At 42.0% G+C, this 19,016-nt stretch overlaps 1 protein-coding gene across 24 annotated transcripts in view; it reads left to right on the top strand.

Moving 5' to 3' along the window:
- The window catches only part of NEK1 (NIMA related kinase 1), a 144,313-nt gene that overhangs the window by 109,118 nt on the left and 16,179 nt on the right, over positions 1-19,016 (top strand). For 23 of the 24 annotated variants that reach the window (XM_037897511.2, XM_043545964.1, XM_043545952.1 and 20 more), the window contains 3 exons: positions 409-512; positions 3,425-3,642; positions 11,336-11,490. In XM_037897511.2, coding sequence (XP_037753439.1) covers positions 409-512; positions 3,425-3,642; positions 11,336-11,490 — 477 coding nt within the window. The remainder of the gene's footprint in view (positions 1-408; positions 513-3,424; positions 3,643-11,335; positions 11,491-19,016) is intronic. The other variant, XR_006290712.1, reaches the window with a different exon arrangement.

The raw sequence follows: 19,016 nt of genomic DNA, 5'->3' as shown, positions 1-19,016 counted from the left end.
CTCTGATGGTATCTTCTAGGCTGAGCACTGAGTCCCATTGGGTAGATAGAAAGATTAACCTAAACAATCTGTACAGAAGCCCCTGGAACCCCATACGATTGGGTCCCTAATCCATGAACTATTGGAACTCATTTACAAAACTCTTAAACATTACATGAATATATTGTCTCATACTATAGAATTAGAATTTATAATCCCTATTCCATGATGAGAGATCTTTGAGCTATCTTGTATCTTCATTAAAAGTACCTTTAGATTGTTTTTTTCCTCAAAAAGCATTTTATCAAAAGAATCAAATTTAAATAAAAAAATTGATTTTTATCCACCCTGCCCTGTATAGACCTACCCTTGATGGCTGGCTGACTTTCTCTGTAGATGAATTGCATTAATAGTGATTTTAAATTGCAGGCTACTGGAAGATACTGCCTGTCAGAAAGATGGTGGTGGTGATGAAGCAGCTTTGGAGAAGGAAATGCCGCAAAATGTGCAACCGCGTAATGAAGTTTCTGCTGGTCAGTGAGCAGACTCCTTTTTTTTTTTTTTTTTAAATAGTAGCCTTGGTTAGTCAGTTTATGGGTATTACCTTTTAACTACAAAAGACAAATCTGTTCTATCCTATTGCCACTTTCACTCTGTAGTTCTAGAAAGTTCGTAAAGGCATTCTGCTGATAGATTAAGAAAGCCAAATCTTGGACTTCCCAATCAAACTTTTTCTTCCCAAAAAAGTGCCGTTTTTCTTTTCAGTGATTTGATCACTGTGCATTAGGTATTAGTAAAAGCACTGTTAACCTGAAGTTAGAAACATATATTTCTCTCTAGCTTGGATAACTACTAATAATTTCAAGTATTGCTAGCTGATTATAACCTTCCTTCTCTGTAGTTGCTAGAAGAATTTCTTCTACAAGGGTTCACCGGTGGTCTATGGAGTACTTCCAGGTGGTCCACGGACTTTCTTTCATGTTGAAGTGGCTGTCCGTCTATGAGAATGACAGCCCTGTTAACTGTAATGCAGTCCAGGACTCTCTTAGGGTTTGCATTGCCTTTGTCCAACTAGTTGGAAAATCTCAAGCACCTTTCTTTCTCCTTGGGGTTTGCTGCAGGTCTTCTTTTGTTAGGTGGTGTTATTGCTGTAAATCAATTTTGCAGATGACACCAAAATTGGAAGAGGAGCAAATAAACAGGACAAAAGACTTCAACTGCATAGTGACTTAAAGAAATTGGTGCAGGAGGGATGTATAGACAACTAAGGGATATTCAGTATCATGAAATGTAAAGACTAAATCCAAACAAAGAGGAAGAAATAAATGGGTGGGTGAAAGGGGAATGTTAACAATCAGCTATGCCTGTAGCATTAAAGCAGGTTTTTATACCTGCTCTTCTTAATTTTCCTAATATTTTTTCATGTAAGCAAACAAAAGAGTAGCCACAGAGAAGATGATCACTTTAAGACCTTTATCTGAAGCAGTTGTTCCCATTTTGAAAAATGTTGAGGGGAAACTGCAGTGCCTGATCGATGATACAAACCTATCCCTTGGCTGAACGGTACACAAAGGGTATTATGCAATTCAGAGGTCTGCAGTGATGTAGAACTTCTTTACAGCCATGGGCTCATTTCTGATATGCTCAGTTAAAAATCCACAAATTTAGGAGTCAACTTCCATTGACTTCAGTGGGAGTTTAGCATAAACAAGGATTAAGATTGAGGATTGGGCCTTTTGAGAATTAGAGTTAATTTGTCTTCCCTTACGTCCGACTTGCTTCTTTGTTTCTTTCCCTCCATCAAATGAGGTTTGACCTTGTGCACTCAGTTCATCCATGCTGATCTGAGGTGGAGCTGTGCAGAGGCAGCAGTACTACAGGGGGATTTTGGGCACTCTATACTTATATCAGTTTCCTGCTCCAGGGCATCCATCAGGGAGAACACGTTGAATTTGCAGACAAGGCTTCACAAGTTACATTACTGGAGGCTATCCAGTGCATCACTTGGATGCTCTTAAGCCATCCCCTACATGGCTAATGCCATCCATTCTTGGAGCATGACTGTCTGGATCTGGATTTCTAGTGTTAAGGTGGTGTGTATGTATCTTCTTCCACTGTGCTTTAGCATTCTGCTGAAAGGAGAATCCTCTGTCCTGGGTTATTTCAGCAGAAACTGGTAAACTCTTAGGGAGAGTGGAGGTTTCTGTTCCATTTTTCAAGAAAACAAACAAAAAACCCAAAAAGTATTTAGGGTCTTTTTTAGTGGAGGTAGAGCAAGCAGATTTGGAAACATTTTGCTTGTATTTCTTCATCTAGTAAGCTGCTCAGGGAAGTGGCCTGTCTTTTTAGTGTCTTCTATGAAGCACAAGTACACTTAAGCCACTATAAAATAATAAATAGTAATAATAATAATAATAAAAAATAAAAAACCTTTGTAGATCCAGGATAGAGGAAGCTTTAAAGAAATTCTTTGCTCCTATGAAATTTAGGGCTCCAATTTATATGGTGCGCACATACATACAAAATACTGTATTTTTAATGCTAGTTCCAAATTTCCCATAATGGGTATTTGTCCTACAATATATTGCATGCAAGACTAAAACAGGACAAAGTAGAAATAAAACTATATCAGAATGACTGGACTGTGCTGCAACAGTTAATATTATTAAACAAATATGTTCCCACGATCGACACTTTTAGGGATGATTCAGTATCCCTGACATAAAATGAATACTTCAGAACATGTACAGTATTTTACATGATTGTTTCTATATTAAGATTTGTATTGTGAGAAAATACTCTGTCAGCTAATTACATTTCTAAATTTCATCAGACTGTATATATTTGACTTTTTGTGCTATAGGTTTTTAACATAATGTACAAGATTTTATATAGTAATTTACAAATGAAATGTGACTAGTCAAAACTTTCTTGCAGTAATTCCTTATGGGAGCTTCTCTGTAATAAACAACAAGCAATATACTCTGCACAAATGTACCTTACACTGGTGAAAATGAACCACCTTAGTTTTGTAAGATACAGTTAAACAGTGTGAAACCAAGTAAAAATATGACAGCAGAGTATATGTTGGCCGTATACAAAGTAGTAGTTTACAACTTACACACACGTTTCAAAAGTTGAATATTGATTAATAAAAATATTCATACTGCAACTTTGTAATATTTTGCATCTATTTTTTAAAGGCCTTGGTAAATAAAGGAGGGGAGGAACCTGAATTGAATTTCCTAGCATAAACATTTTTGACCATTTATATTAAAACAATTAAAACAATATATTAAAGCAAGTGAATCTATAGAGATTAGCTGATATGCCTCTCTTTATGATATAATTGGACTATCCTAATTCAACCCTTGTTGCCATTTGCTTAGAGGTTTGGAATTTTTGTCTACATGGATTTGTAACATTATTTCTCTCTCCACCCCAGACACTTGTCTCAGTGACTCTATGCAACCTGAACCCTTTTTCCAGAAGGTGGCACAGCCACAAGCCATACCAGCAGCCTCACCAGTTCTGTCAGCTCAGTCTTCACTGGAAGAGCCTTTTCCACCTCGTTCACGTTCTGTATCACCAGCAAAAAGTAAAGGCAAAAGTTCATTATTGATTGGGCTCTCTACTGGCCTGTTTGATGCAAACAATCCAAAGGCGAGTACACAGTAATGTTACCTTTTATTAAACTCAATCTTATCTTTTCCAGAGCTTCTCTACACTAGAAAGTTTTACTGGGAAAAGTTTTGCCAGTATATAGCTACAGACATAGCTATTTGAGAAGAGAGCATTCATATTTGGCTGCCATAGCTGGTGCAGTCTGTCCTCACAGCACCAGGTTACATCAGCTGGTTGTAGTACTGTGCGTTCTAGTGTCACCCACACCATTGGCCAGTGCACCACCTTTTGGGAAATTTCTTCAGTGTAATTTTCTCAGGGAATTATGGGAGTTAATGTTCAAATTCCCTCTTGTCCATCCCAAAATCTACTTCTTCACACTGGATTTTCAAACTCTCACCTATGTCACTCGCAGAAGCTGCAGGTATTACTTTCCAGGTGTACATGGTGGTGCAGTGGTTGTGGCCCTGTGAAATGAGCACTGAGTGGTGGGATCGAATCACGGTGCAAACTGGGGATGACCAGTAGTGGCTGCAGAACTTTTGGTTATGGAAGGCCAGGTTCTTGGGTGAGCTTGGTAAACAGCTCCCAGCCCTGCAGGGCAGACACACTAAAACAAGAGCTGCGCCGGCAGTGGAGAAGTAGGTGGCAATCATTCTCTGGAAGCTTGTAACCTTAGATTGCTGTTGATCAGTGAGAAATCAGTCTGGTATTAATACAACATATCATGCTGAGTCTTAGATTTTGTGAAAATAAATTATCTTTATTTATTAAGTAAGAACAAATAATATAACATGGAACTGGAAGCATTAAAAAATAGTTTTATATACACAAACTGCTCATCTTACCCTGTCTGTGTAAGTCTATCTTGAGCTTTTTATTTATTTACAAATATACATACGTAGTGTGCCATGACTTGTCTGATGTCACCTCTCAGTACCAAATCTTGTTGAATTACTGGGATGACTTCAGGAATCCTTCACCTTCTCTTAAGAGTATCTCCCCTCCAAAGCCCACCATGATCTGCCTTTGTGGGAAGTGTCTGGGGATAGGGACACCAAGCTGAGCTCTTTTCAGGTTCCCTCCTCAGAGGTCTAACTTTTCTTTAGTTAGCCCACTTCTCAGGTAAATCTAGCCAGACCTTCTGTCTGGCCCTCTGACTCCCAGTTCCCTGTGACTGCCCTGTTACAATTCCCAGATTGCCCTCTCTTGAGATCCACTCTCCAGCTGTCACTCTGACCAACCCCTCCAAAGGTTCCACTCCTGGTGGTGGTAACAGTCTTAGCAGTTCCTTCACACATACCCCTCCTGAGAGCTGAGGTTTCATGGTCCAAACACCTAGCCCCTGGACCCAGTGCTGACTTCCCCATACTTTTTGCATTCTTTTTAGACACCCCTTTGCAGAATTTCACCCTTATAGGCATCTTGGATTCATAGATTAACTCTTCAGGGGCCTGAGGTAGGTTTAGCACATAACACACACATGTGCACATATCCATATATAGGATTCTAAAACACCATTGCTCTTTATTGAGAGAAAGCACAAGAAAATACATAGCATTTAGAAAACAACAAAAACCCTGAATATATGTCCCTCACTGTAGCTTATCTTTTCTATGGGGGAGCCATCTGAGTTCAGGTAGGCAGAGTTCTCCCCTGCCTCATCAGGCTCCTGCAGCAGTTTCCCTGAGCTTGAGCTGGTGAAAAATGGTCAAAGATCCCTAAGTAGAACAGCCCCTGTTCTTTCATATCTTCCAGTCCCCTCTGTTAGGTGACTCCTTGATCAGCTTCCTCAGGTGATCAAACCCTTACAGGGTAACCTCTTCACTGACAAATGGTGGTTCTGGGTGGGAGCCAGCCTGTGGTCTAGGATGTTTTTATTTGAATTGAGGAGGTCCTGATTTAACGATCCTCTATTGTCAGCACTACATCACTGCCCTTTGGAATGACAAGATGGGTGAGGTAATATTTTTTTTTTTATTAGATCCACACAACTTTTGTTGGCGAGAGAGACAAGCTTTTGAGCCACACAGAGCTCTTCTTCAGATCTGGGAAAGATATTTAGAGCATCACAGCTAAATGCAAGGTGGAACAGATTGTTTAGCATAAGTAGTTATCACATATTCTAAGGGACCATTCAAGGTAGAGTGTCCTGTTAACACCTCTGCGGTCATAGGGAAAAAGAGGGGGTTAGTGGGTTGCAGATTGTTGTAATAAACCCTAAATCCAGTGTGTCTGTTCAGTCAGTGATTTTTGGTGTCTAGCAGAGTTATGAATTTCAGCTCCCAGGCTCATCTTCTGAAAGTGTTGTTCTGGTTTCCTTTGAGGATGAGTACTGATAGGTCCAGATATAGAGTGATTGCTTTGTGGAAAGTGTTCGCCCACAGGTGATAGGGTGTTTTTTGTCTTTTATCGTTTTCTTCTGTGAGTTCATTCAAGAGCTTAGTGATTGTCTGGTTTCACCCACATATTTGAGACATTTAGGGCACTGGATGAGGTATACCACATGTTGTGATAGGCATGAGTAGGATCCATGGATTTTGAAAGGTGTGTTATGGGGGGTGTTGGTCATTGTAGCAATGGAGATATGGCTGCAGGTTTTGCATCTGTTTTTCTGTCAGGGCCTGGTGCACCTTTGAGTTGGTCTGTGGGGAGTTTGCTTCGGTTGGGGGCAGGGGAGTTGTTTGAAGGCCAGTAGTGGGGGTTCAGGAAACATTTATTTCAGGATGGAGTTGAGTATGTCTTATAGTTGTTTGATACCCCATATGGGTTCCAGTGTGGGGTGGTAGGTGTCAACTAGGAGGTCTGTGATTGGAGGGGGTTTTATTTCTTTATGGAAGCTGGTTCTTTTGCGGTATTTGGGTGGCCTGTTCCATGATGCAGTCTACTTTTCTGGTGGAGTCTTCTTGTTTGGCGAAGGTGGTTTTGAGTATGTTAAGGTATATATCCTGGAGGTTCTCCTCAGAGCATATTCTATGGTATCTGAGTGCCTGGCTGTAGATAACTGATTTCTTGGGAGGATGTGGGGTGGTTACTGGATCTGTGAAGGTAGATGTGGTGATCTGTGGGTTTCTTGCATATGGTTGTCTGTAGGATTCCATTATTGAAGCTGATGGTGTTTTCCAGGAAGTTGGTGCTAGTTTGGGAGTGTTCCAGAGAGAGTTTAATGGATAGCTGGTGATTGTTGAAGATGTGGTGGAACTCTATGAAGGCATTCACTTAGTCTGTCCAGAGGAGGAAAATATCATCAACGTGTCTTTGGTATGTCATTGGTTTTGTGGTTCATTTGTTCAGAAATTCTTCTCCAAGGTGGTCCATAAAGAGATTGGCATATTGGGGACCCATCCTAGCACCCATGGCAATTTTTATGGTTTGGATAAAATGTTTGTTTGAATGTAAAATTGTTTTGGGGATGAAATGGATGAGTTTGGCAAAGTGTTTGGGGTGGATATTTGAGAGTTGTTCATTGTCTCAAATGGTCCCTTAGAATATGTGTTTAGCATAAGTACTGTAATTAGCAATCTGTTCCACCTTGCATTTAGCTGTGACGCTTGGAGTACCTTTCCCAGACCTGAAGAAGAACTTTGTGGCTTGAAAACTTTTTCACCAACAGAAATTGGTCCAATAAAAGATATTACCTCACCCACCTTGTCTCTCTAATATCCTGGGACCAACATGGCTACAGTTGCAATGCATATCCTTCAGAATGTCAGCTCAACATGGAGCTAAAAAGATAACAGAAAAGGCGAAGAGCTGCACATTCAAATGAAGTTGGCAGCCTGATGAAGAAACATACAGAGAATTAATAATCTCACCCAGAATCCATAAATTACACAGACAGGTTCCCCAAAATATCACAACAGTACTTCTTGACAAACTGGAAGCAGGGACATTTTTTCCACCAGCAGTGGTGATCCTGGCAGATACATAGCTCATGAAGTATGAGCTATGCTAAGCTCATGAAGTTCATAGCTCATGCCAAAAGTCCAGCAAAGGCAGCCATTCAAGAAGTCTTACAGTTGCCTGGGCTGTATGCTGTTGGCTTCTTCACAGTGATGGCCTCTCTCCCTCCAGGGATCCTTGTAGAGTGGGAAAGTGTTCTACTTTGGCTGGAGAAACAAGGCTGCTGTGCCTAGAAATGTCTGGGGAAAAGATCAATTAAAACTTGCTTGAAATCTTCAGTGAGATTGCGCAAGAGGACCAAAAAGCTGCACAGGCCAAAATAAACCAGCAACTTTGCAAGTAGTGGAGGGTTTTGATTGCTGGGTATGTTGGCCAAACCAAGTCCCCTCTGAGCTAACCACACACTGTTTTTGTCTCTTTCCACAGCATGCAAATCATGTGTTCGGATTTTTAATCCAGTCAGTTACAATGTATGTTTTGCAAAATCATGTAGTCTGAAATCCCAATTATTGGTTTGCTTGCAAGTACTATTTTCTGTTTTAATTGTATGTATTCTATTTTATTTGTAAGCAGGTAGGCATTGTCCCAATATGTACTTTGAATGCTCAGGTATTGGTTTGTGTATAGCTTAGATTGGTGGAATTTTTTTCTCCTGTTTGCAGTGTGTTTAATTTTATTTGGTTACATTGCCTGTGAAGGAATGTATTTCAAGATCATCAGGGCTATTTGCAAAAGTATTTATTTGGGAATGCTTTTTGGTTTCTCTCCCCCCTATTTCATGCTCTTAAAATAAACTGGTTACTTTAAAATATAATTCCTTTGTTACCTGCCTGCATGCAGTCAGCTACCATTTGAGGGGGTGGTGAAATGTATGGTGCTCTTGAGAAAGTGGTTCATTGGTTGGATGGTTTGTTTTTAAAGAGCCGCATAAATGGGAATAATAAATGTTGCCTTCCTGAGTCCTCTTCCTCCGTGATTAGTTAGCTCTCTGGGTGTCAGAGCTTCAGGCTCTCAGTTGGCTGCGTACCGTCTATGTCCCCCCTACATCATCCATGTCCCTCTCCTCAGTGAGCTCCTTTTTATTCTGCAGTTCTGAGGTGCCTTCCTCTGGAGCTCATGAGTGTCTGTTGTCAATAATAGGAATCTCTCCTCAAAATGGCATTGAGCTCCACATAATAGCAGCAACTCTTGGGAGCAATGCCAGACTTTCTGTTGCTCTCCTTTGTGTCCTGGTAAGCCTGCTGTAGCTCCTTCCCATTTTCCTGGCATTGAAACTTGTCCCTGTTGTACCTAGCTTCCGTGTCTCCTTTGTAATATCAGCATGTACCTCTTTATTCCTATGGGAATTCTGCAGCTGTGCCTGCACAACTGCTTCTCCCTAGAGGCCGAGGAAATCTAGGACCTCTTTCCTGGACCTGGTAGTCGCTCATGCTTTAGTTGGAGTTTTAGCCAGAGCCATGCTTACATACTTGCAAAGATGAGGTAGCAGAAAAAGTGTTTCCAGATACAATGGGAATTTTAAATGGTAGGGTGTTACCTGCTCAATTTAATGCACCCTGCCTATACGTTACCGAGGGCTCAAGGTGTGACCTGGTCAATTTAGAACACCCTGCCTATATCATGCCGAGGGCTCAAGGCATGACCCAATCAATTTTGGCACCCCCACCCTTTCATTTTTGAGGGCTCAGGGTATAAGGCACCTATCCTTACCCACAGCGCTCAGGAAGAAAACTGGTCAATTTAAGCACCTGCCCTTTCCCTCAGGGCTCAGGGCTCTACGGGTCTGTGGAACCTTTTCACAGCGGAAGAGCCTCACACAGTTGTGCTCTAAACATCTATTTATTAGCAGCACACACAGAATACATATACGAAGCAAATCTCTTATGCTCACCACTCCCAACATACAGACACATTTCACCTGATGGCCAATCAGGATTCATTCATCTGGGGGTTCCCGGCGATGCCTCTGCACGTCACCGTCGTGCAGAGGGGGTCGGAGTTCTAGCAGCTTGATGTTGCACTGCAATTGGGAAATGGTTCCCAAAAAGCTTTTGTTTTTCATTTACATTATATAGGTAAAACTAGCTCCCTCCTTCAAATTTACTAAACCTATCACGTATCAGAGGGGTAGCCGTGTTAGTCTGGATCTGTAAAAAGCAGCAAAGAGTCCTGTGCTGAAGAAGCGGGTATTCACCCGCGAAAGCTTTTGCTCCAGTACGTCTGTTAGTCTATAAGGTGCCACAGGACTCTGTGCTACTTAAACCTATCACATTATCCCATGCTCCTCAATAACAATTTTATTTTTATTTTTTTTTTTTACCAATTATGCCCTGGCACCTATGTGTCCTCCTTCCTGCCCAAGTTCTTTACATTTTATCTTTCATGCCCAAATTGTAACTTAGTTGTGACCGTCTCTATTTGTCCAGATGGTCAGCATAAAATGCTGGTCAGAGCTTATTTTACCATTTGTTGAGTCTCTTTCTGTATCCTCCCTAATTTCCCAGCGTCTTTACAACCTCGGTGGTTATAACTCTTGTTAGGAACATTCCTGAGGTTGGGGGGAGGGTGCTTTATCAGCTGCAGAACATTCCTTTTTTCAGTTGTAGTGGTGAACTCCAAGATTCACCCAAGGCTGGTTTAATATTGGGGGTAAGGGGCGGGGGAAGTGTTGAACAGGTCTCAGGCCTACAAGGGCATATGCTTCTGGTCATTATGACTCTAGGGCAGCAGAGTTCTTTGATCAGAGTGGTTGCTTCTGTGGAAACAGTTAAATTGTGGGCTTGTTGCTGGAGTACTGTACTGCTGTCTACTTCAGCATTCACACTGGCATTGTGCTGATAGAACAGTACTTAAGTCCCATGGGGAACTGGTTTAACTTCACCAGCAAAAGTTCAGGGTTTTGTTAGGAGGATTCAAAATTGTGTTAATATATTTCAAAGTTCAGAGATGCCATTTTTCTGGTAAACTTCAAAGTGTAGGCCAGGTCTTAGTGTTGTTTTTCACCAAGAATGTGTATAATGTACAGTATGGTTTCTAGAAACCTAATTATCAGAACCATATCCTTCTTGTTTGAGCACAGAGCAAACAATTACTTTGTTCTATTTTTTTAAAAATTTCTGTTGACGTAAAATCAGAGGGTGTTTTGTTTTGTTTTTAAAACCAATAAATATTCTTTGTTTACCACTAACATTCCAGAACACTGCTGTGGATGAGAACTTGTAAATGAAACTGACTTGAAATGTACTGTGAAAAAAGCTGAATTGACTTGTGTTCATTTCCTTTTCATCTCTTAGCTTAAACAAACACTACAAATAGTGCAAAATAAACTGACATTTAAAAAAATTATTTCAATTTTAATTATAGAAGGTGATTTTAATAAGTTAATTGAGATTTGTTTTGTAGAGGTGGTTTAAGATGGTAGTGATCTGATGATTTTTTTAGGAAATGTCTGTTCTTGAACTAATATATATGTATATATCGTTTGTCCAATGTAATTTGTTTTTATCTCAGTAAAGTTCTTATTTTTTAAAAAGATAACTAGCAAGAGAATGAACAGCCTCTTATGTAAAAAGAATATAAATCAGTTTACATGTGTTCTGAGCTTCTCAGACCCCCTCAACACTTAAAGTAAAAGGAACATTTTCCCATTTTAGTGGAAAGGCAAAACATTCAGTCTCATGCGTTCCATACTTAGTTTACTAATTGTGTAGAGGTTTTTTATATAATATTTTAAATAGGTATTCCTACTTTGATTTGATCTTTAATTTCCAGTTCTGTTTCTTGTTTGTTATTGAATATCCTAATCTGAAGTTTTTTATGATCTTTTCAGATGTTAAGAACATGTTCACTCCCAGATCTTTCCAAGTTGTACAGAACACTAGTTGACGTTCCCATTGTAGCAGATGTACAACATCAAGACAATCTTGAAATAGAGGATATGGAAGATGAGCATGTCAAAGAAGGGCATTCTGATTCTGAAGACATGTAAGCATAATTTATTTATCAACTCTTGCAAAAAAAAAAAAAAAATAGAGAGAGATAATAAAGACCTCTTAATTTAACTGAAATACACTAGAAAATAACTATTAACCTCATCCACCTATACTTCTATTTTATCTCTTTTATTGGACCAACTTCTGTTGGTGAAAGAGAGACGGTTTTGAGCTACACAGAGCTCTTCCTTCGGTCTGGAAAAGGTACTCAGAGTGTCACGCCTAAGTACCAGGTGGAACAGATAGTTTAGCGTAAGTAGTTAGCACATATATTAAGGGACCATTCGAGGTGAAGTGATCCTTGAATGGTCTCTTAATATATGTGCTAACTACTTTGGGTTCAAGGATGAACAGATAGTTTAGCATAAGTAGTTAGCACACATTTTAAGGAACCATTCAAGGATCACTTCACCTTGAATGGTCCCTTAAAATATGTGCTAACTACTTATGCTAAACTATCTGTTCAGCCTTGAACCCAGAGTGTCACAGCAATAACTTACCTAGACATGAGGAAGAGCTCTGTGTAGCTCGAAACCTTATCAGAAATTGGTCCAATAAAAGATATAACCTCACACACCTTGTATCTCTAATATCCTGGGACTAACACAGCTACAACAACACTGCATACCACACAGAGGTATGTTTTACTCTCTCCCATCTTAAACAAAAACCAAAACCCTACTTTAACACCTCTTGCTTCTCCAGCTACCACTCTATCTTTCTTCCTTCCATCTCTAAGCTCATTGAATGCACTGTTGTCAGCAACTGTTGTCTGGAGTTCATCTCCTCTAGTTTATTCCTAGATGCTCTTCAGACCCCTTGCACGCCACTAAAACCAAACTCTTGTTGACACTAATGACTCTTTTCTAGTTAAAGTTCAGAACCCAATACTCCATCCTTGTTCTCTTTGACCCTGGCCAGCCACCTTTGACATCATTGACCATGCTCTTCTTGAAATCTTGTCCTCCATTGATTTTTCATGGCTCTGTCCTCTCCTTGTTCTTCCCCTACCTCTCTAATTGCTCCTTTTAGCGTGTCCTTTTGAAGGATCTCCTATACAGCTCTGTCCTTGTTGCCTCCTCTTCTCCCTCTATACCTTATCTCTGGGTAATCTTCAAACACAAATTCAATTACCATTTCTATGTGGAAGATTCATAGATCTACCACTCTATAGTTTTGTCCAAACTATAATCTTTGCCTGTCTCTCTGACCTCTCCTAGTGGATGTCTAGTTTTCAGCTCAAACAGAACATGGCTGAAACAAAGTTTTTACTCTTCTTCTCCCAACCCTCCCACCGCAATTCTATCTGCGACCTCCTTTCTTGATCACCGTGGACAACACCAGTTGCCTGTCTATCAATCAGGTCGATAACCTAGGTGTCATCTTTGACGTGAATCTCTTTGTAGGTTGTCATAAATATAAAGGGAAGGGTAAACCCCTTTAAAATCCCTCCTGGCCAGAGGAAAAATCCTCTCACCCGTAAAGGGTTAAGAAGCTAAAGGTAACCTCGCTGGCACCTGACCAAAATGACCAATGAGGAGACAAGATACTTTCAAAAGCTGGGAGGAGGGAGAAAAGCAAAGGGTCTGTGACTGTCTGTGTGATGCTTTTGCCGGAGACAGAACAGGAATGGAGTCTTAAAACTTAGTAAATAACCTAGCTAGGTATGTGTTAGATTATGATTTTTTTAAATGGCTGAGAAAATAGCTGTGCTGAATAGAATGAATATTCCTGTCTGTGTGTCTTTTTTTTTTTTTTTTTTTGGTAACTTAAGGTTTTGCCTAGAGGGATTCTCTATGTTTTAAATCTAATTACCCTGTAAGGTATTCACCATCCTGATTTTACAGAGGTGATTCTTTTTTTCACTTCTATTAAAAGTCGTCTTGTAAGGAAACTAAATACTTTTTCATTGTTCTAAGATCCAAGGGTTTGGGTCTGTGGTCACCTATGCAAATTGGTGAGGATTTTTACCAAACCTTCCCCAGGAAGTGGGGTGCAAGGGTTGGGAGGATTTTGGGTGGAAAGACGTGTCCAAACTCCATTTTTTCAGGAACCCAGATAAAGTTTGGTGGTGGCAGTGGAAATCCAAGGGCAAAGGGTAAAATAATTTGTATGTTGGGGAAGTGTTAACCTAAGCTGGTGAAAGTAAGCTTAGGAGGTTTTCATGCAGGTCCCCACATCTGTACCCTAGAGTTCAGAGTGGGGAAGGAGCCTTGACATAGGTCCTCTCACACTCGTCTAAATCTTGCTGATTCTTTCTGCATAACCTACAGCCTTTTTTCTCCACCTACAGAGCCAAAAATCTCATTTAGGTTCCTCCTCATCTTATGTTTTGATTACTGCAATATCATTTACTGGTCTCGACAAATGCAATCTTGCCCCACTCATATGCATCCAGAATGCTGCTGCAAAGATTGTTATCCTTCCCCATTGCTTCTACTGTGTCATGCCTTCTCTTTGCGTTGCTACCTTGTCTCTCCCGCTTCTCTGTTGCATAAGAACGGCCATACTGTATCAGACTAATGGTCCATCTAGCCCAATGCTAGATGCTTCAGAGGGAGTGAGTGGAACAGTGCAATCAAGTGATCTATCCTGTTGCCACTCCCCGTGTCTGGTAGTCAGACGCTTAGGGACACACACAGCATGGAGTTGTCCCTGACCATCTTGGCTAATAGCCATTGATGGACTTATCTTCCATGAAATTATCTAATTCTTTTTTTAACCCAGTAATACTTTTGACTTTTAGAACATCTCCTGGCAACGAGTTCCACAGGTTGACTGTGTGTTGTGTAAATAAGTCATTCCTTTTTTCTTTTAAACTCGCTGCATATTAATTTCATTGAGTAAACCCTGATTTTTGTCTTATGTGAAGGGATAAATAACACTTCCTTATTCATGAAAAGAAAAGGAGTACTTGTGGCACCTTAGAGACTAACACATTTATTAGAGCATAAGCTTTCGTGAGCTACAGCTCACTTCATCGGATGCATACAGTGGAAAATATAGTGGGGAGATTTTATATACACAGAGAACATGAAACAGTGGGTGTTACCATACAGACTGTAACAAGAGTGATCAGGAAAGGTGAGCTGTTACCAGCAGGAGAGCAGGGGCGGGGAGAGGAACCTTTCGTAGTGATAATCAGGGTGGGCCATTTCCAGCAGTTGACAAGAACAGTAGGAGGCGAAATAAACAAGGGGAAATAGTTTTACTATAGGCTAGTGGCGTTCTGTTATTTTCTTGGTTGGGCCTGTCCTGTAGTAGGTAACTTCTGGGTACTCTTCTGGCTCTGTCAATCTGTTGCTTCACTTCAGCAGGTGGGTACTGTAGTTGTAAGAACGCTTGATCGAGATCTTGTAGGTGTTTGCCTCTGTCTGAGGGGTTGAGAGTACCCAGAAGTTACCTACTACAGGACAGGCCCAACAAAGAAAATAACAGAACGCCACTCGCTATCACCTTCAGCCCCCAACTAAAATCTCACCAACGCATCATCAAGGATCTACAACCTATCCTGAAGGACGACCCATCACTCTCACAGATCTTGGGAGACAAGCCAACTGTTTTCAGACAGCCCCCCAACCTGAAGCAAATACTCACCAGCAGCCACACACCACACAACAGAACCACTAACCCAGGAACCTATCCTTGCAACAAAGCCCGTTGCCAACTGTGTCCACATATCTATTCAGGGGACACCATCATAGGGCCTAATCACATCAGCCACACTATCAGAGGCTCGTTCATCTGCACATCTACCAAAGTGATATATGCCATCATGTGCCAGCAATGCCCCTCTGCCATGTACATTGGCCAAACTGGACAGTCTCTACGTAAAAGAATAAATGGACACAAATCAGACGTCAAGAATTATAACATTCAAAAACCAGTCGGAGAACACTTCAATCTCTTTGGTCACTTGATTACAGACCTAAAAGTGGCAATTCTTCAACAAAAAAACTTCCAAACCAGACTCCAATGAGAGACTGCTGAATTGGAATTAATTTGCAAACTGGATACAATTAACTTAGGCTTGAATAAAGACTGGGAGTGGATGGGTCATTACCCAAAGTAAAACTATTTCCCCTTGTTTATTTCCCCTCCTACTGTTCTTGTCAACTGCTGGAAATGGCCCACCTTGATTATCACTATGAAAGGTTCCTCTCCCCGCCCCTGCTCTCCTGCTGGTAATAGCTCACCTTACCTGATCACTCTTGTTACAGTCTGTATGGTAGCACCCATTGTTTCATGTTCTCTGTGTATATAAAATCTCCCCACTATATTTTCCACTGTATGCATCCGATGAAGTGAGCTGTAGCTCACGAAAGCTTATGCTCTAATACATTTGTTAGTCTCTAAGGTGCCACAAGTCCTCCTTTTCTTTTTACAGATAGAGACTAACACGGCTGCTACTCTGAAACTTTCTTATTTACTTTCTCAACATCATATCATGATTTTATACATCTCTATAATAGCCTCCCCCCCCCAAGTCATCTCTTTTCCAAGTTGAACAGTCCCAGTCTTTTTTATTTCTCCTTATATGGAAGCTGTTCCATACCCATAATCTTTTTTGAGTTGGGGTGACCAAAACTGCATGCAGTAGTCAAGGTGTGGGTATACCATTGATTGTGGCATGTTTTCTGTTTTAGTATCTATTCATTTCCTAATGGTTCCTAACATTGTTAGCTTTTTTTCACTCCTGCTGCACATTGAGCAGATGTTTTCAGAGAACTATCCACAATGACTCCCAAGATCTTTCTTGAGTGGTAACAGCTAATTTAGACCCCATTACTTTGTATGTATAGCTGGAATTATGTTTTCCAATGTGCATTACTTTGCACATCTACTATTTTCTTGCCCAGTCACCCAGTTTTGTGAGATCCCTTTGTAATTCTTCACAGTCTGCTTTGGACATAATTATCTTAAGTAAGTTAGTAACATCTGTGAATTTTGCCACCTGTTTACCCCTTTTTCCAGATCATTTCTGAATATGCTGAACAGCACTGGGCCCAGTCCAGGTCCTTGGGGGGAACCCCACTGTTTACCTCTCTCCTCTATGAAAACTGACCATTTATTCCTACTGTTTCCTGTCTTGTAACCAATTACTGATCCATAAGATGACCTTCTTTCTTATCCCATGACTTCTTACTTTGCTTAAGAGCCTTTGGTGAAAGACCTTGTCAAGGACTTTCAGAAAGTCCAAGTACTCTGTAGCCACTGAATTACCCTTGTCCACATATTTGTTGACCTCCTCAAAGAATTCTAACAGATTGATGGGGCATGATTTCCCTTTACAAAAGCCATGTTGACTGTTCCCCAACAATAGTCCTGAGGGAATTCTGCACCAAAAAATTAAAAATTCTTCCACAAAATATTTTAAAATTCTGCATATTTTATCTGTCAAAATAACACAATGTAATCACACCATTTTCAATTATTTGCTGAGAAGTATTTTGAAATAAATTACCAAAATAATTGAAAATGATGCGATTATATTGTTGCGTTTGTTATTTTGACAATTAAAATAGGCAGAATTTTAAATTGTTTGGGTTTTTTTATGCAGAATTCCCTCAAGAGTACCAGGGTTCTGTGTGGCACAATCTGGGTGCGGGGTCTGGGTGGAGGGGGAATAGGACTCTACTGGGGAGTCCAGGTGAAGGTGGTTAGGGCTCAGTGGGGTGGGGAGGTCATGGTTGGGGCTCAGTGGTGGGGTCTGGGTATGGGGAGCTCCTGATGCAGGGGCTGAGGCTCGTGGGGTGAGGATTTGGGGAGCGGGTAGGGGGATTCTGGGTGCGGGGGGCTCCGGATGCAGAGGGGACTTGAGGGGGTTCTGGGATGTGGAGGGGGTTTGAGGGGAGGGGTTCCGGATGCGCAGGAGGGGGAGGAGTCACTGTACAGGGAGCTACTCCCCCTGCCCGCCCGCCCACCCACCCCTGCACCCAGATCCCCATGCTGAGCCACCGCCTTCTCCTCCTCTTCTTCCTCCACCCGTGGTGCAGAGCTTCCTGCAGCCAGGGGAAGTTTCTGGGGCGTGATCTGACCCAGCACCATCTGTTCCATGCAGGGAAGGGGGAGAGAGAGGGGGAACTCAGTTTCCATCTCTCTCTCCCCCCCCCCCCCCCCCCCGCCCCCAAGCTGGTAATGTCCCTGGACAGCCCAGGCATCCCCAGACCCCTCTCCCCCGCCCCCGTGATTTACCTCTGCTCCCCCCCCGGCTGCCCAAACAGATACGTCTGAGCTAGGGATGCCAACTTTCTATTTGCAGAAAACTGAACATGCCAGCCATGCCCCTTCTCTGAGGCCCCTTCCCCAAGGCCCCGCCCGCTCTTGGAGGCCCTGCCCATTGCTCACTCCACCCTTGATCACTCTCTCCCACCCTTGATCACTCTCTCCTTCTCATTAGGCAGGGGGTTGGGTTGTGGGAGGGGGTGAGGGCTCTGGGGTGGGGCAACGTGTTGGGGTGTGGGATCTGGGAGAGAGCTTGGGTGCAGGAGGTGTCTAGGCAGGGGGTTCGGGCTCCCCGTGGCGCTCACCTCAGAAAGCTCCTAGAAGTGGTGACATGTCCCTTCGGCTCCTAAGTGCAGGGGTGACCAAAGGGCTCTGCGCGCTGCCTCTGGCCACAGACGCAGCCCCTGCAGCTCCCATTGGCCGCATTCTCAGGCAATGGGAGCTACGGAGCCGATGCTCGGGGCAGGGTGTGGGCAGTGCGTGGAGCCTCGCTGGCTTCCCCTGCGTCTAGGAGTCAGAGGGATATGTCGCCGCTTCTGGGAGCGGCATGGAGCCAGATAGGGAGCGTCCCTGCACTGCAACTGGATTTTTAATGGCCCAGTCAGCGGTGGTGACAGGAGCCATCAGGGTCCCTTTTCCGGGTGTTCCAGTTGAAAACCGGACACCTGGCAACCCTAGTCTGAGCTGCTGAGGAGGGGTGAGTGAGTACTGGTGCAGTTTCTCTTTGCTTCCCCACAGAAACCATTTTCTGCAAGGAAGCAAAGGGAATCTGTGGAGTGGGGGCATTTTTCTGCTGTACCACAGTGGTGCAGAATTTCTCCAGGCGTATCAACAATCATGTTCAGCCATTTGTCTGATAATTTGTTTGATAGTTTAAACCAATTTGCCTGATACTGAAATTAGGCTTACTGGCCTGTAATTGCCAGGGTCACATCTGGAGCCTTTCTTAAAAAGTAGACATTAAGTATCTTTCAGACATCTGGTACAGAGGCTGAGTTAAGTAGTAGGTTACGTACCATAGTAAGTAGCTCTGCAATATCATATTTGAGTTCCTTCACAATTCTTAGGTGAATACCATATGGTCCTGGTGACTTATTTCTGTTTCATTTTATCAGTTTGTTCCAAAACCACCTCTATCAACAACTCAATCTGCAACAGTTGCTCAGATTAGTCACCTAAAAAGAATGGCTCAGATATTGGAATCTTCTTCACATCCTCTGCAGTGAAGACTGATGCAAAGAATTAATTTAGCTTCTGTACAATGGCCTTGTCTTCCTTGTGTGCTCCTTTAAT

This window comes from Chelonia mydas, chromosome 4 (assembly GCF_015237465.2).
Source record: "Chelonia mydas isolate rCheMyd1 chromosome 4, rCheMyd1.pri.v2, whole genome shotgun sequence".
In the NCBI taxonomy this organism is placed as follows: Eukaryota; Metazoa; Chordata; order Testudines; family Cheloniidae; genus Chelonia; species Chelonia mydas.
This window is presented reverse-complemented; position numbering and strand designations above follow the sequence as displayed.